Source organism: Oncorhynchus tshawytscha, linkage group LG11 (genome assembly GCF_018296145.1).
Source record: "Oncorhynchus tshawytscha isolate Ot180627B linkage group LG11, Otsh_v2.0, whole genome shotgun sequence".
Lineage (NCBI taxonomy): Eukaryota > Metazoa > Chordata > Actinopteri > Salmoniformes > Salmonidae > Oncorhynchus > Oncorhynchus tshawytscha.
In genome coordinates, this window is record NC_056439.1 from 6,087,355 (window position 1) to 6,111,799 (window position 24,445).

Below are 24,445 nucleotides of genomic sequence, written 5' to 3' on the forward strand. Positions count from 1 at the left end.
AGATGGTTGTTCTCCCATCTCCACAGAGGAACTCTGGAGCTCTGTCAGAGTGACCATCATTGGGTACTTGGTCCCCTCCCTGACCAAGGCCCTTCTCCCCCGATTGCTTAGTTTGGCCAAGTGGCTCTAGTAAGAGTCTTGGTGGTTCCAAACTTATTCCATTTAAAAATAATGGAGGCCACTGTGTTATTGGGGATCTTCAATGCTGCAGAAATATTTTGGTACCCTTCCCCAGATCTATGCCTCGATACATTCCTTTCTCGGAGCTCTTCGGACAATTCATTCGACCTCATGGCTTGGTTTTTGCTCTGACATGCATTGTCAACTGTGTGGGACCTTATATAGACAGGTATGTGTGCCTTTCCAAATAATGTCCAATCAATTGAATTTACCACAGGTGGAGTCCAATCAAGTTGTAGAAAAATATCAAGGAGGATCAATGTAAATGAATGCACCTGAGCTCAATTTCGAGTGTCATAGCAAAGGGGCTGAATACTTATGTACATAAGGTATCAGTTTTTTATTTGTAATAAATTAGCTAAAATGTCTAAACCTGTTTTCACGTTGTCATTATGGGATATTGTGGGTAGATTGAGGAAAATAATTCATTTAATCAATTTTAGAATAAGGCTCAAATTTCCAAATGCACTGTATATTCCCCCTTTGGAATTTGGTTTTACCTTTGTTCTAGTCATAACAAATATAATGTCCCTCCCAACAACATTTTGCATAATCAGGTGGTACCTGTTCCTTTAAATCCTATAATTAGGTGGTCAAATCTGTTAATTAATGAGAAATCATGTTATCCTTTTGATATGTTGACTTTTTGTTAACTTTTTTATCATTTAGAATTAAAATGGGCTTAATTTTAATTCGTCCTATGAAAGGGTTTCCACTAGATTCTACGGCCAAAGTCATTTAGGCTATATCGTAAAAATGAATGATTAAAAAAAGTGCTTTTTGGTCTTTAATTAAAGTTATGGTTAAGGTTGGTTTTAAAATACAATGTTAAGAAGAGCCATTGTGGAAATAGGCAGGGTTTAGACAATATTATGATTTTGGCTGTGGATGTTAGTGACGACTGCTTGAAAGATAGTCATCATGAATAGGTTTGACGTGGAACGTAATAAGCAGTACCGTAATTCACATTACAGCGCGCATACCCTTTATTTAGCCACACCCTTCTATGACGCCTACCAATAACATAATTTCTCTTCGGTGTAAACGGAAGTAAATTACGAGTAACAACTTTCACGTTGGCGTGTTTATCGTTGCTATTTATTAAAACCATGGCACTTAAAATGACCAATTTAACGGCACAGAATCACATACTTACCATATGTAGTCTTTAATACTTGTTAGAGACAGGACTTTGTGATAGATATATAGTTAACGCTAGCTAGCTGCTAACGTTAGCTAACAATGACTAACGGTATGGTTTTCCACACGCAAATTGCCTCCATAATGGAGGTGTTAGCGAATGCCGCCGTGGCAGAGATCTGTAAACTCGTAGACGACGACTATGCAGTGTTTCGTTTGGAAATAACTCAAAGCCAGAAAGAAAACAGGTCATTGCGGAGGAAACTACAGCTCCTTGAACTGAAGATGGCACGGGACCGCGTCCTAGCCAGTCGTCCCAGTATCAAGATCCTCGACCGGTACAGAGGAATGGCAAGAGGTATGTTCTGCAGAAGGCGGAGGCTACGCGACCTGTCACCATTCATATATAGATAGTTCAGTGCCTGTCCCCCCTCTTCTGCACGTGTTCAGATGTGTTACCCAGAATTGGGTCTTGGTCAGTTTTTGGATAGTATACAATAATTCCCCTGATTACTTAGCTCTCTTGCACAAAGACAAAATATTATATTCTAACCATATTCTATTTACTGCATTTCCTATTATTTACTCAGTAAAAAAACAGTACATGGAACATAATACAATACAGAGAAATACATAGAGAAATAGCATATCAAGAAGTGTTACCTTAAATTGTTAACAATTAAATTGTTTACAATTCTAGACAGTGTCAACAGGGTACAATATACAGTTGAGCATGGACAGTACCGGACTTAACACCATCTTTCCCCTAATCATTCTCTCAGGTGAAGGACATCTCACTGGAGGCCACAGGAGCTTTGTGAAGCCAGCGGGACACAATACATGGGGAGATGACCAACAAATCACTGATGAGGGGAGTGGAACCTCAACCCAGCACGTTATCATGATAGAGGTTAGTGTAATAGTGTTGCATAAAAAAGGCTACTTTGTAAATCAATGGCCTGTTTATTTCAGCAAGGCTTTCTTCAGCTATTGACTTGCGTACATGCACATTTACCATAGGGGAGCTTGTTTGACTTCCCTACGACATTGTTATCCAATTTAGGTTATAACCTCCTCTTCTTGTGTTAGTCTACAGATGCAGAGACTGCAGGTCCTGGGGTCAAGCAGGAGAGGTCTGAAGGAGAGGAGGACCCACAGCACAGTAGAAACATCCAGACTGGAACGGCTGGAGTGCACCCTGTAGCCACAGAGGACCCCATTGCCACAGTGCAGCCCAGGACCCAACACAGCATCACGGAGGTCAGAGACAGACACAAGTCAGAGACAGAGACTTTAACTGTAACACAAAGCCTTATACTCACAGGATCTGACCACAGATCAGACCCAGAGAGACTGGGGCTGGGGCCACTGGGATGTCCTCCTGCTCCTGGCTCAGAGTACTTACTTTACGGTAACCCGAACATGAGGGCTGTTAATTCCCATCTGGACTCAGGTGATGTGTTAGAGACTGGCAATGATCCGTCTTGTTCTTACGCTACAGAGATGGACCCTGGCAACATGCGATTGGGTTTAGAGACACACACTGATCTGTCTAGAGGGGACTGGAACCGGTACAATAGTAGTGTATACTCCGAAGGGTGCCTAGATAAGAAAGGGGAGGGTCTGCTCATAGATGAAGTGACTGTGAAAGTGGAGGGTGACCCTCCTCCCATATGGAATGAAGATAGTCAGCTAGGAGACAGACACTCACAGGGCAGAGATTTCTTAGATTACAGGGAAAGCTTAGAGACAAATCAAAATGTTGCGACCCATTCCCCTTTGCACGCACTCAGGGATCACGACCCAGTGTCAACGTCGATGGGGCATTCCGATTCACGCGGCCGCGTCCTTTTCGATCAGGTATTGAACTCAAAAGACAGGCCTAGAGCCCAGGTTCAGGGAGGGGGAGAAACATCAGGCAGTATTAAAGAGAAACAGTTTCTCTGCATGTTCTGTAACAAAGGCTTCAGCTGCCCCCAGAAGGTGGAGATCCACCAGAGGGTCCACACAGGGGTGAAACCCTACAGCTGTAACCAATGTCACATGCGCTTTGCCCAGGCTGGCAACCTGAAGAGGCACCAGATGGTTCACACAGGAGTGAAACCCTTCAGCTGTCCCCAGTGTCCCATGTGCTTTGCTCAGGCTGGTGACCTGAAGAGGCACCAGAGGGTCCACACAGGGGAAAAACCCTACAGCTGTACCCAGTGTCCCATGCGCTTCGCCCAGGCTGGTCACTTGAAGATGCACCTGAAGGTCCACACTGGAGAGAGGCCGTTCGCCTGTACACACTGCGGGAAGAGGTTTTCAGAGAGAAGCTACCTCAGGATACACCAGCAGAAAAAACATTCCACTCTATAACAGAAAGTAACCATTCCAATCGACAGCTTCTGATGTTTAGATCAAATCCTGCATTAAAGACTAAGATGAATTTTCATTGATGTCAATCAAAAATAGCCACAGCTACATTTGGAATAATGAGAGTAACGGATTTCAGTGTTTAATAATCCTGAGTAGAATATTGCATCCAGACATTGTGTGATACACTGTATAACCCTAAACAAGTCTGATAGTGTTTGTACTGTGTCGGATATAAGATGTTCACAAATGCCTGTTTCATTACTTCCATTCAACAATTTTTTTTCCAAGACACTTTTAATGAGAAAATGAATGCAGTTTATCGAGTTCATGCAGATTTTTTTGTTGAGAAGTATGTGGTTTTCATATGGTGTATTTCAAGACTTCCTCCCGTGATTAAACTTTTCCTGTTGTAAAGTGATATCGCAAGTATAAATACAATGTTGAACAATACAATGTTTTGAACAAAAGTTTTTTTTTGACACAACTGCAAACTTCAAGGAGTAAGGCATTCAATGAGTTGGTTTGATGGGAATTTGTGATGCCATTGGCCTAGTGAACAAAATAAGAAAGGCCCAACCCACCCACTTGTGCTATGTCCTGGACCACCTATTAAGATGTGCCTTTTTGCTAAGTAAAGGAGACTGGAGTGGCACCTTAACACTTGTTCATGTTTAATAAACACAAAATGGGACTTTTCATTCTAAGACTCATTGATACTCTCTTTAGTATACATCCCATCTCACCCTATTCTGCATACACCCAACAGTGCGTTATAACCATTATACACTTACTAAATATACGTACACATACCCACACACTAACAAACACCTACTGTACACCTCAAAATAGTTTAGTCAGATTTGTCTGATTATGACTTTTGACTTATCATAGCTGACTTATTTTTACCCACAACAACATATTCATGTCCACCATGATGGGTTTAACAACAATGAAGTCATTCTGGAACTACAGTATAGGACTCAAGCGTAGTGGGGATGGGTAAGCACTCCATGTTGAAAGTGTGTTTATTATCTGTGTGTACATACCCGAGGGAGTGTATGTCTGTGTAATCTGTATCACCTGTCTCTTCCAGGAGGAGGAGGGTCCAGAGGTGCTGATGATGAATGAGGAGGGGTGTGAGGAGGATCTAGACAACACCTTCTCCTGAACCCACAGAGGAACCAGCTGATTAGCCAGGACCACACCTAGTCTCACTGAGGTGAGCCACTGTAAAAAATTGTCTGCATGGTATTAAGTCAGGTCCAATATCCACAAAGCAACTCAGAGTAGAAGTGATGATCTAGGATCATATTTGCCTTTTAGATAATAATGAATAACACTATGTAGACAGGTGGGGACCTGATCCTTGATCATCACTTCTACTCTGAGACTGCAGATAAGGGACCATGCTTTTGAATGATCTAACCATTAAAGAGTGTCAAGTAATCAAATCATCTATCACTTTTCCAGTTTTAAGTCAACTACCATGTTTCAATTGTACTCCTAGCAATCCCTCATTGCCCAACTAGAATATGCTCCATAGCAGGGTGCTCATATTAGATTTCTTGATCCAACATCCTCTCACTCTGTACCTCTTACAGTCAGTAGACATGGAGGATGGGAAGCCTGATCTGCTACTAGTGAAAGAGGAGACAATAGAGGACGGACCAGAGAGCATTGACCTGCTGAGTGGATTAAAAATGGGAGAGTAAGGTAAGGAAGAAATACATATAGCCTTCATACAGTAATAGAGCTTCAATTGGATGCCATCTTGGATTCCCAGACCGGTGAAGGCAAGGGCCCAGGGGACATAAGCAAGCAGGCAGGACCAGAGGCGACATAGTGGAGGGGGATTGCTGTGGGATTATTTAAGATACTCTTTGAAGAGATAGGGTTTCAGATGTTTTCGGAAGATGGGCAGGGACTCTGCTGGTTCAGGGCATAAAATGAACACCTGCTAAATGCGGGTAGATTTATGTATTGACGGGTAAGAATTTCTATTGCCTGCCTTGTGAGTGGGAGGGGACCGGGAAAGGGTGATGTCAAAGGGAGGGGAAAGAAAGAGTTGGAAAGAAATTAATCGAAGGCAGATGTTGGGATGTTGAAGTCGCCCAGTACGAGCGGTGACCCATCGTCAGAAAATTAGTTTAGCAAGGTGTCAAGTTCATTGAGGAACTCAAAGGGCACCTGGTGGAGGATTTGATGACAGCAATGTTATTGTTGCACACAGGGGAGAAATCCTACACCTGCCCCCAGTGTGAGAAGAGGTTCTCCCTCCAGCACCAACTGAAGAGGCACCAGAGGGTCCACACAGAGGAGAAACCCTACAACTGCCCCTCGTGTGAGAAGAGATTCTCCCACCAGCAACAGCTGAAGATGCCCCTGAAGGTCCACGTGGGAGAAAGGCCGTTTGTCTGTACGCATTGCGGGAAGAGGTTCTCAGAGAGGAGCAACCTCATGATACACCAGCAGAAAATGCACACAGCCCATGAATAGTGTATAGTGTGATATGTAGTACTCGTTCCTTTTTGTACATTTTGTTCTTTTGGATTTGGATGTATAGAGAACTGGATGAGGTGAACTGAGGAAATAATGAGTGTGATGAGGCAGAGTCGATATGTTAGTGAGATGGTGTCTGTAAAAATGCTTCACTAAGGAAAAGTGATAAAATTGTACAGTTCTTTGAACACTGGGGCCCCACAAGGGTGCGTTCTGAGCCCTCTCCTGTACTCCCTGTTCACCCACGACTGCGTGGCCATGCACGCCTCCAACTCAATCATCAAGTTTGCGGACGACACAACAGTGGTAGGCTTGATTACCAACAACGACGAGACGGCCTACAGGGAGGAGGTGAGGGCCCTCGGAGTGTGGTGTCAGGAAAATAACCTCATGCTACAGGAAGGCCATAAAGATCATCAAGGACATCAACCACCCGAGCCACTGCCTGTTCACCCCGCTGTCATCCAGAAGGCGAGGTCAGTACAGGTGCATCAAAGCTGGGACCGAGAGACTGAAAAACAGCTTCTATCTCAAGGCCATCAGACTGTTAAACAGCCACCACTAACATTGAGTGGCTACTGCCAACACACTGTCAATGACACTGACTCTACTCCAGCCACTTTAATAATGGGAATTGATGGGAAATGATGTAAATATATCACTAGCCACTTTAAACAATGCTACCTTATATAATGTTACTTACCCTACATTATTCATCTCATATGCATACGTAGATACTGTACTCTATATCATCGACTGCATCCTTATGTAATACATGTATCACTAGCCACTTTAACTATGCCACTTGGTTTACATACTCATCTCATATGTATATACTGTACTCGATATCATCTACTGTATCTTGCCTATGCTGCTCTGTACCATCACTCATTCATATATCCCTATGTACATATTCTTTATCCCCTTACACTGTGTATAAGACAGTAGTTTTTTTGGAATTGTTAGTTAGATTACTTGTTCGTTATTACTGCATTGTCGGAACTAGAAGCACAAGCATTTCGCTACACTCGCATTAACATCTGCTAACCATGTGTATGTGACAAATAAAATTTGATTTGATTTGATGCTGGTGTTTTATAATGAGGAGATGATGGTGTTTTAATGTTTACTTGGGATAAAGTAGTGAAGCTGTGTGTAACAATGTTGAAACTTTTTCAAAGTATTCTAAAATTAATTTGATCAAAGCAAGGGTACCATAATTAACAGAAAATGTGACATGTTTCCACAGTGAGAAGTTATTCTACTTGTCACATGTATTATTTTGTGCAGTAAGAATAGTGTACTTCACATTATGTGAGTGTATGACCATTTTGTTCAAATTAAATACAAAATTGACTCAGTGCTGACTGACTTGGTTATTTTTGTATAATTGCAGGAACTGAGGAACCCTTCTCCGTCAAACCAAAACATGATACTTAATTCTTGAATCAACACATATGGCCATTTAATAAACTCCACTTTCTCCACACATTTTATAATATTATGTTTCTGTGTGTACAGTAAAGAGTTTCTTAGAGTGCTTCCAGAAAGTATTCACAACCCTTGACCTTTTCCACATTTTGTTGTGTTCCAGCCTGAATTTAAAATGGATTACATTTTGATGTTTTTGTCACTGACCTAAACACAATACACCACAATGTCAAAGTGGAATTATGTTTTTACACATTTTTATAAATTAATTAAAAATGAAAATATTAAATGTCTTGAGTCAAGTATTCAACCCCTTTTGTTATGTCAAGCTAAATAAGTTCAGGAGTAAAAATGTGCTTAACAAGTCACATAATAAGTTGCATGGACTCACTCTGTGTGCAATAACAGTGTTAAACATTATTTTTGACTGACAGCCTCATCTCTGTACCCCCCCCCCCCCACACACACACACAATTATTTGTAAGGTTCCTCAATTGAACAATGAATATCAAACACAGATTCAACCACAAGACCAGACCGGGGAGGTTTTCCAATACCTCGCAAATGAAGGCAACTATTGATAGATGGATAAATAGTTTAAAAAGCAGTATTCCTTTGAGCATGGTGAAGTTATTAATTACACTTTGGATGGTGAATCAATACACCCACTCACTTTGAAGATACAGGCGTCCTTCCTAACTCAGTTTCCGGAGAGGAAGGAACCCGCTAAGGGATTTCACCATGATTCCAATGGTGACTTTAAAACAGTTTGAGTTTAATGGCTGTGATAGAAGAAAACTGAGGATGGCTCAACAACATTATAGTTACTCCAGAATACTAACTTAATTGACAGAGTGAAAAGAAGGATGCGTGTGCAGAATAAAAATATTCCAAAACATGCATCCTGTTTGCAATAAGTAAGATAAGTAAAACTACTAGAAATGTGGCAAAGAAATGAACTTTATGTCGTGAATACAAAGCGTTATGTTTGGGGAAAATCCAACAACACATCACTGAGTACCACTCGTCAAGCATGGTGGTAGTTGCATCATGTTATGGGTATGCTTGTCATCGGCAAGGAGAGAGAGTTTTTTAAATTAAAATAAACGGAAGCACAGGCAAAATCCTAGAGGAACACCTGGTTCAGTCTGCTTTCCAACAGACACTGGGAGACAAATGTACCTTTCAGCAGGACAATAACCTACAACACAAGGCCAAATATACACTGGTTGGTTACCCAAACAACATTGAATGTTCCTGAGTGGCCTAGTTACAGTTTTGACTTAAATCTATAGCAATACTTGAAAATGGCTGTCTAGCAATGATCAACAACAACTTGACAGAGGTTGAAAAATTTAACTTCTTATGGCTGCAGGGGCAGTATTAAGTAGCTTGGATGAAAAGGTGCCCAGAGTAAACTGCCTGATCCTCAGTCCCAGTTGATAATATATGCATACACTCTGAAGTTTCTAAAACTGTTTGAATGATATCTTTGAGTATAACAGAACTCATATGGCAGGCAAAAACCTGAGAAGAAACCCAAACAGGAAGTGGGAAATCTGAGGTTGGTCGATTTTCAACTCAGCCCCTATTGAATACACAGTAGGATATTGGTTATGTTGCACTTCCTAAGGCTTCCACTAGATGTCAACCGTCTTTAGAAACTTGTTTGAGGATTCTACTATGAAGGGGGAGAGACGCGCATTTCCCATGAGAGGTAGCTCGCGCTCCTTTGCTTTTCTGAAGACAAAGGAATTCTCTGGTTTGAATATTATTGACGTTTTATGTTAAAAACATCCTAAAAATTGATTCCATACATCGTTTGACATGTTTCTACAGACAGTAACGGAACTTTTTGACATTTCGTATGCAACTAGGGAACGCGCTTCGTGACTTTGGATTTGTTTACCAAACGCGCTAACAAAAGTAGCTATTAGGACATAAATGATGGACATTATCGAACAAATCAAACATTTAATGTGGAACCTGGATTCCTGGGAGTGCATTCTGATGAAGATCATCAAAGGTAAGTGAATATTTATAATGTTATTTCTGATTTCTGTTGACTCCAACATGGCGGATATATATATATTTGTTTTCTGGGCGCCGTTCTCAGATTATTGCATGGTTTGCTTTTTCCCTAAAGCTTTTTTGAAATGTGACACAGCGGTTGCATTAAGGAGAAGTTTATCTATATTTCCATGTCTAACACTTGTATTTTCATCAACATTTATAATGAGTATTTCTGTAAATTGATATGACTCTGCAATATCACTGGATGTTTTTGGAACTAGTGAACATAACGTGCCAATGTATACTGAGTTTTTAAAATATAAATATACACTTTATCGAACAAAACATACATGTATTGTGTAACATGAAGTCCTATGAGTGTTATCTGATGAAGATCACCAAAGGTTAGTGATTAATTTTATCTCTATTTGTGCTTTTTGTGACTCCTCTCTTTGGCTGGAAAAATGGCTGAATTTTTCTGGGACTTGGCGGTGACCTAACATAATCGTTTGTGGTGCTTTCGCTGTAAAGCCTATTTGAAATTGGACACTTTGGTGGGATTAACAACAAGATTACATTTAAAATGGTATAAGATACGTGTATGTTTGAGGAATTTTCATTATGAGATTTCTGTTGTTTGAATTTGGCGCTCTGCACTTTCACTGGCTGTTGTCATATCAATCCCTGTTAATGGGATTGCAGCCCTAAGAAGTTAAAGAATAATGTGCAAAGCTCTTAAACTTGTTCAGACTGCAGGCCATAACGCTCAAATCAGTTTTGTTTTTCAAATCCGTTTTGGACTACCGACTGTCCAGATGGTCCAACTTTCAAAACAATAATCTTTTGGTGAGTCACAGCCATCAACTAGCTAGTTGCCATAGCTGTTTAGTTTTCTAGCACATTCACTTATTTGTATGTAAACAATTAACAAGCTAGTTAGCTACTGTACCACATGTTTTTGTCAAATTGTCAGAGTAGCCAGCAAGCAACAAGATATGCCGAATAGCAGTCTAAAAAAAACACTTGAGGGAAAATAATCAGATATGACTTGTCTGAACGGTCAAATGGCCAGGAATTTTTTTATTTTTTATTTATTTAACTAGGCAAGTCAGTTAAGAACAAATTCTTATTTTCAATGACGGCCTGGGAACAGTGGGTTAACTGCCTGTTCAGGGGCAGAATGACAGATTTGTACCTTGTCAGCCCCGACCTTGTCAGCTCGGGGGTTTGAACTTGCAACGGTTACTAGTCCAATGCTCTAACCACAAGGCTACCCTGCCGCCCCGGAATCAGATTTGTATCTGACCTCAAACCACCTACGAAAATGTGGCTTGAAATATTCGATTCCATGTGCTTTTTGACTGTTCAGAATACAGGACATATAACAGATTCTAATCGGATATGGAAATAAATTAGATTTGATTAATTTCAAACTGCCAATGTGAGCACGGCTTTAGAGACTTACCCAGAGAGACTCACCTGTAATCGCTGGCAAAGTGATTCTAACATGTATTGACTGAGGGATGTGAATACTTATGTAAAATGACATATCTGTTTTTCATTTTCAATATATTTGAAACACTTTGAAAAACATGTTTTCACTTTGGTATTATGGTGTATTGTGTGTAGATGGGTGAGGGAAAAAAATATTTAATACATTTTGAATTCAGGCTGTAACACAACAAAATGTGGAATAAGTCAAGAGATATGAATAGTTTCTAAAGGCACTGTATGCTCTCATAATGTAACCTCTAAAAAATAAATGCCTTTCTTATAATTTCACATTGTTTTTGTTTTTATAAAAACCATGACAATTACTATAAGAAAAATACAATATTTGTATATACACGTTCAGGTATGAGTTTTCATGGTTAAGGATGGGCAGCACTTCCTACTGAACAGTTTATCTATCTACAGCTATGCCTTTGGTCTCCCATCCTGGGGTTTAAACCAAGCCAAGCCCTGCTTGTATGTGAGACCTTAGTAGGCTTAGCTTACATATGTCTCTCGTATTTGTTTTATACAATCCAAGCAAAAGCTAGTTATTACTACGGCCCAAGTGTTTTGAAATTCAAATGTCCAATGCACTGTATATCTCCCATATCTGTTATGTGTATTATTGCTATGAACCCCCCATGGTTGTAGCAAACATTGCCACTTAGTAATTTACTTACTCGGCCACATACTATTGACTTATTTATACTGATGTACGTCACCATGTCACTGTGTTCATCAATGCAACAACGACCAAAACATGCTCAAGTCAAGTCCCTCTTAACTGTTTCCGTTATTAAAAACCCAGAGTTCACAAGGTTATCTATCATCTGTAGTATGGGATCTTTACAAACAGTCCTTGACCTCAAGCTGTTTTCAGTAAATGGCCTGAAGCCTTCAGGTCTTGTGATGACTGGGGGCGAATATTAAACATAAACGAATGTGAATTTGGGCTTGATATTCCAGACTGACTGTTCTCTACAAACTGAATCCGTTTAGGAGGGTACTTAACTTGTCATTTGAATCAGGCTTGTGTATATCCCTGTTTTTAGAGACAGTCAACCTAGGGAGAACAAGGACAGGGATGTAATCGTTCGTCCAAACAGTTGTGCAAGTAAAACAAGAGTTTCGATTGGACAAATTCAGGTATGTCCCCATTCTTTTTTCAGTCTATGTAGGTCCCTCCCCGTATCGTTCCATTTGCTTCCATTTAAGAAACGTTTTGCAACAGAAACGGCGTAATGCATATAATAAAATACAAATTCATTCGGCCCAGCTGAATATTTACGTTACTAGGGTGATGTAGATGGAATAAAGTAATTACTTATATTCTACTATATTCTTGCTAACACACTGTTATTTATAACAAGTCTGCTCTGAGTTTGAAATATACGGAACATAGGATATTTGATGCGTAATAAATAGTACCGTAACTAAAAGAACAGCACGCGTGAGTTTTTCATTTAACCACGCCCTTTAGCTATGACGCCAACCAATAAGACCCTTACACGGAAGTGAACAATTTCGTCACTTAGCGTTTTAGTTATTTAGACGTTTGTTTACACCCAGGAACTCAAAATTGTATTTATTTAACTTCCCAATATCACATACTTACCCCAAATCGTGTTTAATTGGTGTTGGTGAAAGTACTTGTTGATATATGTTATCTAGGTAACGCTATTTAGCTAGCTGCTAACAATGGCTGACTGTAACGATATGGGTTTTCACACTCAAATAGCCTCCGTCATGGAGGTTCTAGCGAATGCAGCCGTTGCAGAGATCTGTAAACTCGTAGACGACGACTATGCAGTGTTTCGTTTGGAAATTTCTCAAAGCCAGAAAGAAAACAGCGGATTACGGAGGAAACTACAACTACTGGAACTGAAGGTGGCACGGGAGCGTCGTCCCAGTAGTGTCAAGATCCTCGACCGATACAAAACAGGTTTGGCAAGAGGTACATGTTGCAGAAGGCCGATGGTGCTGTCGCCCCGTTTCCCATGTGTTCAGATGTCTTACCAAGAATTGGGTCTTGGTCAGTTTTTGGATAGTATGGAAAAAGTGCCGTGATTACTTAACTACCTATCTTGTGCAAAGACACTATCGTATTCTAACCAGATAAGCGAGACCTTTGGATGAAGAATTAAAGCAGTTAGCGCCGCTGCCTCGAAGAAACATTCATAGTTGTTGTAATCAAAACCATATTTTGGGGATGTCATAGTACGCTTACAATGTTTATAATTTAGATTGAACAGACACTAATATTATATTTGTTTGGGATCTTTGTAAAATACTTATTTCGGCAACAGCACTTGTTAGCTAGAATGCTAACGCACATTGACATAGGCTGTAGTATTTTATTTTATTTATTTAACCTTTTATTTAACTAGGCAAGGCAGCTAAGAACTAATTCTTATTTACAATGACGGCCAAACCCAGACGACGCTGGGCCAATTGTGCGCTGCCCTATGGGACTCGCAATCACGGCCGATTGTGATACAGCCTGGAATCGAACCAAGGTGTCTGTACTGACGCCTCAAGCACTGCGCCATTCGGGAACCCAGTGGCCTAAAGGTAGCCATTTTACTGGTTGAAGTTGTTAAAAAAAAAAAAAAAAAAAGTGAAATACAGTTGATTTGTGATGAGACCAGTGGCGATTTTACCATGTAAATCTTGGTGGGGCAAAAAACAACTAAATGTGGGATGCATGCCAGCAAAGCCATAACACCAAACAATAAATTAATTGCACTATAACGGTGACAAACGGTGCCCACAAACTGTTAGGGCATACATAAAGCTGTCCCAACACCTTACCACTGCTACACCTGGCTATCAGCAGAGCCTTGTCTGGCAGTGAAACAGTTCATTCAGCCTCATTTACTGCCTTAAAAAAAAAACATGGCTGACTTGCTTAAACAAATGTGGTTTCTACTGACAATTCAGATGTACAAACTATGGCATAAGGGAAGACAAGTGGATAAGAGGCTATCCGTAATTTTGATTAAGACAATGAGCAAGCGTCGACGGACGTAGTCATAACTATTTGCTCAGCACTTTTGAAATGTACAGCGACAGAATTCAGAACATGGGCCGTTCTTAGTGTTTTCCCTGTACACCAAGTCAGAACCGTAGGATAAATAAAGGGGGCATATAAACAGGCAATGAAAGGTCTTACAATATTCAATGATTACATTTCTCTAAAACAGGTTATAGGCTACATGTGCACCACGAAGTTAGAACAGTGGGTGAAATTAAGAGGTGAAAATATACCAAATTATTAGGGTGAGGCACATTGAATGCTGTTTGGGTCTTGCGTCAAATAACACAATTCTATTATAGAATGTTCAGCACTCACTTTGTGATGTCACTTAAACAGGAAGGTGGCGTGGCACCTTTTTGTGGGCAAATTTTGTCATCAAAGTCTGGCACTATTTGGATTTATGGTGGGAATTCGGGGAAAAAAAAACACAGCCACTCCATTGAATAGCAGGCTAGTGGTTGCTTTGCAATGCTTGCAGTTAGCCACTGATGCACATTCAACAAGGAGTTGTATGGAAGGTGATTTCCAACTTGTCGTGCAAATCTTTGTCCAATGGCCGATGAGAAACGATACGTTTTTATCTGTAATTTCTCTTCATATGACAAGGATTAAAAAGGATTTGCCAGTAAATTGATGACTTGATTCATGATGATGACTGCTAACTAAGACTTTGAAAGTAATGTAATTGAAAGATGTTGACATCAAGTCAAAGCTACTGAACAAATCATGTGATTTGATGTAATTTTATCTGTGGCCAATGATCTTTTGAGCCTTCTTGGAAGGGCACTTGTAATATAACTCTATGGCAGGACCCAAAGGACTGAAACTTTGGATGTCTACCCTAACTAAAGACTTAAACTTGCCGACGATGTAGTGTCCCCATAGGTGACAGAACACTGAGCCAATCATGGCGCAATGCTCCTATTTTCTGTTGGCTCGCCCTAACATCACAGAAAGCACTGAACTAAGCTGAAACACCTGCATTTTTGGAGCTGCCTTACTCAAGAAAACAAAGAGACCATGTTTATATGCAGCTTTATTAACTCAATTATATATATTTTTATGTTTGTTTGCAAACTGATATGTGACACATACAGTGGGGCAAAAAATATTTAGTCAGCCAACAATTGTGCAAGTTCTCCCACTTAAAAAGATGAGAGGCCTGTAATTTTCATCATAGGTACACTTCAACTATGACAGACAAAATGAGATTTTTTCCCCCCAGAAAATCCCATTGTAGGATTTCTAATGAATTTATTTGCAGATTTCCACCTGTCAAATATCCATTGCTTGTGTTTCTTGGCCTAAGCACGTCTCTTCTTTTGGTGTCCTTCAGTAGAGGTTTCTTTGCAGTAATTCTACCATGAAGTCCTGATTCACGCTGTCTCCTCTGAACAGTTGATTTTAATGTGTCTGTTACTTAAATTCTGTGAAGCATTTATTTGGGCTGCAATTTCTGAGGCTGGTAACTCTAATGAACTCATCCTCTGCAGCAGAGGTAACTCTAGGTCTTCCTTTCCTGTGGCGGTCCTCATGGGAGCCAGTTTCATCATAGCGCTTGATGGTTTTTGTGACTGCACATTTTCGCATTGACTGACCTTCATGTCGTAAATTAATGATGGACTGTTGTTTCACTTTGCTTATTTGAGCTGTTCTTGCCATAATATGGACTTGTCTTTTACCAAATAGGGCTATCTTCTGTATACCACCCCTACCTTGTCACAACACAACTGATTGGCTCAAACTCATTAAGAAGGAAAGAAATTGCACAAATTCAATCAACAAGGTACACACCTGTTAATTGAAATGCATTCCAGGTGACAACCTCCATAAAGCTGGTCATCATTTAAAATGGCCAAGTTCTATTCACAACGGTATTCCGTTGGTAAGAGGCAGACATTCCGTAAATACTAGGAATAGATTGTCCACCATCTATGCGTTATCCAGACAGAAAAGAGAAATAGGCAAAATAACATTTTGATTTAGAGCAATAAAGAAATTGAATAAATTAATTGAGCAAACCAGAAACCTTTCAACGTATAAATTTAAACACTATTTAAATATAATGCATAGAAATGTTGTGGGACTATAGTAGATGAAGAATCAATCTTTTTTTAGATTGAGTATTTATTGGGTCTTTGTTAGTATATTATGTATGTTTGTAATAGTGTGTTATATGTGTGAATGTTTTCGCATTATAAATTGTATTTTAATGTTTAAGGACTCTTGGAAGATTAGTCCAAATGGGGACTAAAAGATAATACAATACAATCAAATACAACAACCGTCCGAGCCACTGCCTGTTCACCCCGCTACCATCCAGAAGGCGAGGTCAGTACAGGTGCATCAAAGCTGGGACCGAGAGACTGAAAAACAGCTTCTATCTCAAGGCCATCAGACTGTTAAACAGCCATCACTAACATTGAGTGGCTGCTGCCAACATACTGATTCAAATCTCTAGCCACTTTAAACAATGCCACTTTATATGTTTACATACCCTACATTACTCATCTCGTATGTATATACTGTACTCTATACCATCTACTGCATCTTACCTCTTACCTATGCCATCGCTCGTCCATATATTTATATGTACATATTCTTATTCATTCCTTTACACGTGTGTGTGTAGAAGGTAGTTGTTGTGAAATTGTTAGATTACTTGTGAGATATTACTGCACAGTTGGAACTAGTAGCACAAGCATTTCGTTACACTCGCATTATCTGCTAACCATGTGTATGTGACCAATAAAATTTGATTTGACTTCGAGGAATTTAAAATATAACTTGATTTGTTTAACTTTTTTTTTTTTTTTTTACTGCATGATTGCATATGTTATTTCATAGTTGATGTCTTCACTATTATTCTACAATGTAGAAAATAGTAAAAAAATAAAGAAAAACCCTTGAATGAGTAGGTGTGTCCAAACTTTTGACTGGTACTGTACATGCAAAACACAGGCAAATATTGTTTTTTGACTTCACACAAGGCTTAAAATCCTATTATAATCCAAAGGTAGTGTGAAATACATTTACATGTTTCTCATGAATGTATGTTTTTTTTGGTGTGTTTTCAGAGAACTCCCCCGTGTTCAGTAATCAAATTGCACGCATTGCCCTTGTAGAAAGATGTCTACACCACCGTAGTTAACCTAACAACTGCTTTTCCCCCAATCACTCTCTCAGGTGAAGGACATCTCACTGGAGGCCACAGGAGCTTTGTGAAGCCAGCGGGACACAATACATGGAATGATGACCAACCAATTACTGTTGATGAGGCGAGTGGATCCTCAACCCAGCACGTTGTCGTGATAGAGGTTCGTGCAGGGCTCTCCAACCCTGTTCCTGGAGGGCTACTGTCCTGTAGGTTTTCACTCCAACCCTAATCTAGTGCACCTGATTCTAATAATTAGCTGGTTGATAAACTGAATCAGGTTACTTACAACTGGGGTTGAAGTGAAAACCAACAGAAGAGTATTTCTCCAGGGACATGGTTGGAGAGCCATGGCTTAGTGTAATAGTGTTGCATTACAAATTACAGTTACTTTGTAAGTCAAATGTGGCCCATTTATTTCGGAAAGGCACCCTTCAGCCATTCACATGTACATTAGCCATAAGGGAGCTTGTGAGACTTATCCAATTCTACTCTTGTACCGGTAATAACCTCCCCTCTTTCTTGTCAGCCTGCAGATGCAGGTCCTGGGTTCAAGCTAGAGAGGTCTGAAGGAGACGAGGACCCACGGCACAGCAGAAACATCCAGACTGGAGTCAAGGACCCCACCACCGACGCAGCGCAGCCCAGGACCCAACGCAGCATCACGGAGGTCAGTGGAACGCTGAACGCCGTCGTCAAGTCAAAGACAGACACCAAGACGTTAACTGTAACACACAGTCTCTTACACACAGGACCTGACCAAATATCAGATCCAGGTCTGGGGACACTGGGCTGTCCTCCTGCTCCTGGCTCAGACTATTTACCGGTATTTCACCAGAGCCAGAGGCCTGTTCATTCCCATGGTGATGGTGACATGTTAGACACTGGTGGTGATGATCCTGCTTGTTCTTACACTACAGAGAAGGACCCTGGCAACATTCCCCTGGGTTTAGAAACACAGACTGATCTGTCTATAGGGGACTGGAATCAGTACAGTAGTAGTGTATACTCTGAAGGGTACTTAGATAAGAAAGGGGAGGGGCTTGTCATAAATGAAGTGACTGTGAAATTGGAGGGTGACGTTCCTTCCACATGGAATGCAGATAATCACCTAGGAGAAGGACACTCGCAGGGCAGAGATTTTTTAGACTACAGGGAAAGCTTAGAGACAAATCCAAATGTTGCGACCCACTCCCCTTTACACACGCTCAGAGATCGAGACCCTGTGTCCACGTCGATGGGATCTTCAGATTCACACGGCCATGTCTTTTTCGATCAGGTATTGAACTCAAACAACAGGGCTAGAGCCCAAGCTCGGGGAGGGGTAGCAGCATCAGGCAATAGTAAAGAGAAACGGTTCCTCTGTATGTTCTGTAACAAAGGCTTCAGCTGCCCCCAAAAGGTGGAGATCCACCAGAGGGTCCACACAGGGGAGAAACCATTCAGCTGCACCCAGTGCCACATGCGCTTCACCGAGGCTGGCACCCTGAAGCGGCACCAGAGGGTCCACACAGGGGAGAAACCTTACAGCTGCCCCCAGTGCGAGAAGAGGTTCTCCCGCCAGGACAAACTGAAGAGGCACCTGAAGGTTCACACGGGAGAGAGGCCGTTCGCCTGTACGCACTGCGGGAAGAGGTTCTCCGAGAGGAGCTACCTCAGAATACATCAGGAGAAAACCCATTCCACTCTATAACATAGAAAGTAACCATTCCATTTGATAGCTTCTGACGTTTAGATCAAAGCCTGCATTAAAGGTAGACTTTCAAGCCTTCGAGTCAGTCTGGGCCAGCATCCCTGTTGAACGCTTTCATGCCCCAACGAATTGAGGCTGTACTGAGGGCCAAAGGAGGTGCAACTCCATATTAGGAAGGTCAAGTCAAATTGTATTTGTCACATGCACCGAATACAACAGGTAGACCTTACAGTGAAATGCTTACTCACGAGCCCTTAACCAACAATGCAGTTTTAAGAAAAATAAGTGTTAAGCAGTAAAATGACAGTAGCGAGGCTATATACAGGAGGTACTGGTACAGAGTCAGGAGTCTTGTGACTTGGGGGTAGAAGCTGGTAAGAAGCCTTTTGGACCTAGAATTGGTGCTCCGGTACTGCTTGCCGTGTGGTAGCAGAGAGAACAGAAGGTGTTCCTAATGTTTTGTACACTCACTGTATAAGACATGTATATGCCTAAAAAGTATTTAACATATTGTTTGTACTGTGTAGGCTATATAATGTTCAACTGCATCTTTCATTACTTCCATTGAACTACTTAATTTTTTCCCACAATATTATTTTAATGTGAAAGTGAAGTTCATGCAGCTCTGTGTGTTGTGTGTGTGTGTGTGTGTGGTTTTCATATGGTGTATTAACTTGCTTATATTTAATAAACACAAAATGGGACTTTTTTTGTCTAAGACACTTGTTGAGATTCTCTTTCGTATACATCACATCTGATCTCACCCTATTCTGCATAAACCCAACAGCCCTTTATAACCAATATACACATATCCATATGCTAACAAACACCTACTATACACATCAAAATAGTTTAATCATGTTTGTCTAACTTTTTATTTTTGTGTTTTTGGCTTTAATATTGCGGATAGATTGAAGCTTACATCAATGTAATTGTCTGCATACAGTGCCTTGCGAAAGTATTCGGCCCCCTTGAACTTTGCGACCTTTTGCCACATTTCAGGCTTCAAACATAAAGATATAAAACTATTTTTTTGTGAAGAATCAACAACAAGTGGGACACAATCATGAAGTGGAATGACATTTATTGGATATTTCAAACTTTTTTAACAAATCAAAAACTGAAAAATTGGGTGTCCCAAAAACATTATTGTACGTTATTTAAGTTAACAGACTTTAGTGGGTGTGGCTTGAAGCAATGAGTGACTTATTTAAAGGGCAGTGGCCATGCTGACAGCGTTCCCCAACGCAACCTAGTTTTTTAACTGGTCGTTCATTACAGCATAGTTTCCATTCAACTGTACGTTCCAGAATGTAAAAATGTAGTGAATGCAGCCCCGGCCCCAACAGATGGCACACATTAGCCCTATGCTTATCTCACCAAATAGCAGTGATTATATCCTGTAACAAATTCTTCATAAGATCTTTAAAGATCTTATATCCCCCAACCAATATTATTTCTTAAAATAGGTCAACCTTGGCCACTAAAAGGATATTATAAACCTACAAATTCAAGGTTTGCTTTTGTTCGGTTGGTCTGTAACAAAATGTTCTGTGCCAATATTGCATTGATGCATCCTTGACTAGACTACTAGCTACTACTGTTAGACATTTTCAACTGTTTTTATATATGACAAATCCCACGTTTCTGTTTCACACACATCTATGTGCTTTTATGGAACAAATAGAAATAAGGTCTGTTTATCTTACACCGTAAGAAAAAAACAGAGCCTTATGGATTTGTCAAATAGCAAACATGTAGGCTACCATTATCACCATCACTTCTAGGTGGCACACACTGCTAAAGCGGTTGACTCTAAATCTATAGTGCACTTTAACCATGAGCCCCTCCCGCATCAAGATGTTTTGTTAGGAAAAAACTGTTCACTGTTGGTCCTTGATGCTCGATTCAAAACACACGTGACTAAGTGGATGACTAGAATAATGCATAGCCTATAAAATGTTGTGGGCAACTCCAGTCCTCAAGGGCCTGATTGGTGTCACACTTTTTCTCCATCCCAATCAAGCACAGCTGATTAATCAAATTGCATTCTAAAATTAAGATCATGATTAGGTGATTATTGGAGTCAGGTGTGTTAGCTGGGGCTGGTGCAAAACTGTGACACCAATCAGGCCCTTGAGGACTGGAATTGCCCACTGCTGTTGTAGGCCTTCATGTAAGTGTAGCCTACATAGGAATATAGCCTACACTAATGTGCCCTCGGCAGGAGAGGGCGTAATCACTCTGGGTAAGCTCCACTAGGCTTTAACCTCACCGCACTGGAAGTCGAGGCTACAGTTAATGGGGTTCATCATAAATTCAGGTGTACCATGCAAAGTTCTATATGCATTAGTAGGTTATAGCATAAGGAGAACACTATCTGATGTGAATTAATGTAGGCTATAGCTCTACTAATGATTGGACGGTGTCTGGGTGAGCCTTTCTTGTTTGCTTATGGCCCTATACACCAGCATCTGTTTGTTGTGGTAAATAAATGGCTATGACAATTATGGATGATAACTCTTGGTAAATATATTGAACAAAAATATAAATGCAACATGCAACAATTTCATAGATTTTAATGAGTTACAGTTCATATAAGGAAATCAGTCAATCAAAATAAATAAATTAGTCACTAATCTACGGTTTTCACATGACTGGGAATACAGATATGCATCTGTTGGTCAAATACATTTTTAAAAAATGGGCCGCCACAGTATCTCTGTGCATTCAAATTTCCATTAATAAAATGCAATTGTGTTTGTTGTCCTTACCTTATGCCTGTCCATAACATAACCCCACCGCCACCATGGGGCACTCGGTTCACAATGTCGACATCAGTAAACTGCTCGCACATATGACGCCATTCACTTGGGTAGAGAAATTAACATCAAATTCTCTGCCAACAGTTCTGGTGGAAATTCCTGCAGTCAGCATGCCAATTGCACGCTCCCTCAACTTGAAACATCTGTGGCATTGTGTTGTGTAACAAAACTGCACATTTTAGAGTGGCCTTTTATTGTACCCAGCACAATGTGAATCTGTGTAATAGATCATGCTGTTTATTCAGCTTCTTGATATGCAATACCTGACAGCTGGATGGATTATCTTGGCAAAAAAGAAATGCTCACTCACAGGGATATAAACAAATTTGTGCACATTTGATAGAAATAAGCTTTTTTTAATGGAACATTTCTGGGATCTTTTATTTCAGCTCATGAAACATTTGACCAGCACTTTACACATTCAATCAATCTAATGTATTTATTAAGCCCTTTTTACATCAGCCAATGTCACAAAGTGCTGTACAGAAACCCAGCCTAAAACCCTCAAACAGCAAGCAATTGCATATGTAGAAGCATGGTGGCTAGGAAAAACTCACTAGAAAGGTCAGATCTTAGGAAGAAACCAAGAGAGGAAACAGGCTCTGAGGTCAGTCCTCTTCTGGCTGTATCGGGTGGAGATTATAACAGAATATGGCCAAGGTGATGTTCAAACGTTCATAGATGACCACCAGGATCAGGAAATAATAATCACAGTGGTTGTAGAGGGTGCAACAGGTCAGCACCTCAGGAGTAAATGTCAGTTGGCTTTTTATAGCTGATCATTCAGAGTTAAGAGACAGCAGATGCAGTAGAGAGAGAGAGAGTTGAAAACAGCAGGTCCGGGACAAGGTAGCACGTCCGGTGAACAGGTCAGGGTTCCATAGGCACAGGCAGTGTACAGGCAGGCAGTGCCAACAGTTGAAACTGGAGCAGCAGCATGACCAGGTGGACAGCAAGGAGTCATCAGGCCAGGTAATCCTGAGGCATGGTCCTAGGGCTCAGGTCCTCAGAGAGAAAGAATAGAGGGAGCGTAGTTAAATTCACACAGGACACCGCATAAGACAGGAGAAATACTCCAGATATAACAGACTGACCCTAGCCCACCGACACACAAACTATTGCAGCATAAATACTGGAGGCTGAGACAGGAGGGGTCGGGAGACACTGTGGCCCTGTCCTACGATACCCCCGGACAGGGCCAAACAGGCAGGATAAAACCCCACCCACTTTGCCAAAGCACAGCCCCACACCACAAGAGGGATATATTCAACCACCAACCTACTACCCTGAGACAAGGCCAAGTATAGCCAACGAAGATCTCCCCCACGGCGCCAACCCGGACAGGAAGATCACCTCAGTGACTCAACCCACTCAAATGACGCACCCTTCCTAGGGACGGCATGGAAGAGCACCAGTAAGCCAGTGACTCAGCTCCCATAATAGGGTTAGAGGCAGAGAATCCCAGTGGAGAGAGGGGAACCGGCCAGGCAGAGACAGCAAGGGCGGTTCGTCGCTCCAGTGCCTTTCCGTTCACATTCACAGCCCCGGGCCAGACTACACTCAATCATAGGATGAGTCTTCAATAAAGACATAAAGGTCGAGACCGAGTCTGCTTCTCTCACATGGATAGAGGCAGACCATTCCATAAAAATGGAGCTCTATTTATAGAGCCCTGCCGCCAGCTGTTTGCTTAGAAATTCTAATGACAGTAAAGGAGGCCTGCATCTTGTGACAGTAGCGTACGTGTATGTATGTACGGCAGGACCAGATCGGAAAGATAGGAGGAGCAAGCCCATGTAATGGTTTGTAGGTTAGCAGTAAAACCTTGAAATCAGTCCTAGCCTTAACACGAAGCCAGTGTAGTGAGGCTAGCACTGGAGTAATATCATTATTTTTTTTGGTTCTAGTCAAGATTCTAGCAGCCGTGTTTAGCACTAACTGAAGTTTATTTAGTTCTTTATCAGGGTAGCCGGATGTAGAGCATTGCAGTAGTCTAATCTAGAAGTGACAAAATCATGGACACATTTTTAGACAGAAATGTTCTGATTTTTGCAATGTTACGAAGCTGTCCTTGAAATATTCTTGATATGTTTGTCAAAAGAGAGATCAGGGTCCAGAGTAACGCAGAGGTCCTTCACAGTTTTGTTTGAGATTACTGTACAACCATCAAGATTAATTGTCAGATCCAACAGAAGATCTCTTTGTTTCTTGGGACCTAGAACTAGCATCTCTGTTTTGTCCGAGTTTAAAAGTAAAACATTTGCCGCCATCCACTTCCTTATGTCTGATACACAGGCTTCCAGGGAGGGCAATTTTGGGGCTTCACCATGTTTCATCGAAATGTACAGCTGTGTATCGTCTGCATAGCAGTGAAAGTTTACATTATGTTTCTGAATGACATCACGAAGAGGTAAAATATATAGTGAAAACAATAGTGGTCCTAAAACGGAACCTTGAGAAACACTGAAATTTACAGTTGATTTTTCAGAAGACAAACCATCCAGAGACAAACGGATATCTTTCCGACAGATTAGATCTAAACCAGGCTAGAACTTGTCCCTGTAGACCAATTTGGGTTTCCAATCTCTCCAAAATAATGTGGTGATCGATGGTATCAAAAG

General features: G+C 40.9%; 2 protein-coding genes across 4 annotated transcripts; both read left to right on the forward strand.

The window, feature by feature from the left end:
* The first annotated feature begins 1,197 nt into the window (after nt 1-1,197).
* On the forward strand, nt 1,198-4,376 carry LOC112262259 (zinc finger protein with KRAB and SCAN domains 1-like). The gene is made up of 3 exons (XM_024437948.2): nt 1,198-1,678; nt 2,103-2,230; nt 2,410-4,376. Exons 1-3 carry the CDS (start codon nt 1,423-1,425, stop codon nt 3,676-3,678), a joined length of 1,653 nt encoding a protein of 550 aa, XP_024293716.1. The 5' UTR covers nt 1,198-1,422; the 3' UTR covers nt 3,679-4,376.
* Nucleotides 4,377-12,612: 8,236 nt separating this feature from the next.
* Nucleotides 12,613-19,719, forward strand: LOC112262387 (zinc finger protein 329). 3 transcript variants are annotated; one of them, XM_042330534.1, is made up of 3 exons: nt 12,613-13,069; nt 17,339-17,430; nt 17,836-19,719. In XM_042330534.1, the coding sequence occupies exons 1-3, from the start codon at nt 12,814-12,816 to the stop codon at nt 18,997-18,999; spliced, it is 1,512 nt and encodes a 503-aa protein (XP_042186468.1). In that variant the 5' UTR covers nt 12,613-12,813; the 3' UTR covers nt 19,000-19,719. The 3 variants fall into 3 exon arrangements, with proteins under 3 accessions (XP_042186468.1, XP_024293815.1, XP_042186467.1); XM_024438047.2 differs by having other exon boundaries at nt 12,614-13,069; nt 17,339-17,469; XM_042330533.1 differs by having other exon boundaries at nt 12,614-13,057; nt 17,339-17,469.
* The last annotated feature ends 4,726 nt before the right edge of the window (nt 19,720-24,445 follow it).

What these genes read in the sequence shown, in the direction of transcription:
- LOC112262259 (XM_024437948.2), top strand. Translation starts at nt 1,423, where the DNA reads ATGACTAACGGTATGGTTTTCCACACGCAAATTGCCTCCATAATGGAG. An exon ending in GTACAGAGGAATGGCAAGAG is followed by an intron (nt 1,679 to 2,102) that starts GTATGTTCTGCA and finishes TCATTCTCTCAG; the next exon opens with GTGAAGGACATCTCACTGGA. An exon ending in AGCACGTTATCATGATAGAG is followed by an intron (nt 2,231 to 2,409) that starts GTTAGTGTAATA and finishes TTCTTGTGTTAG; the next exon opens with TCTACAGATGCAGAGACTGC.
- LOC112262387 (XM_024438047.2), top strand. Translation starts at nt 12,814, where the DNA reads ATGGCTGACTGTAACGATATGGGTTTTCACACTCAAATAGCCTCCGTC. An exon ending in CAAAACAGGTTTGGCAAGAG is followed by an intron (nt 13,070 to 17,338) that starts GTACATGTTGCA and finishes TCACTCTCTCAG; the next exon opens with GTGAAGGACATCTCACTGGA. An exon ending in AGCACGTTGTCGTGATAGAG is followed by an intron (nt 17,470 to 17,835) that starts GTTCGTGCAGGG and finishes CTTTCTTGTCAG; the next exon opens with CCTGCAGATGCAGGTCCTGG.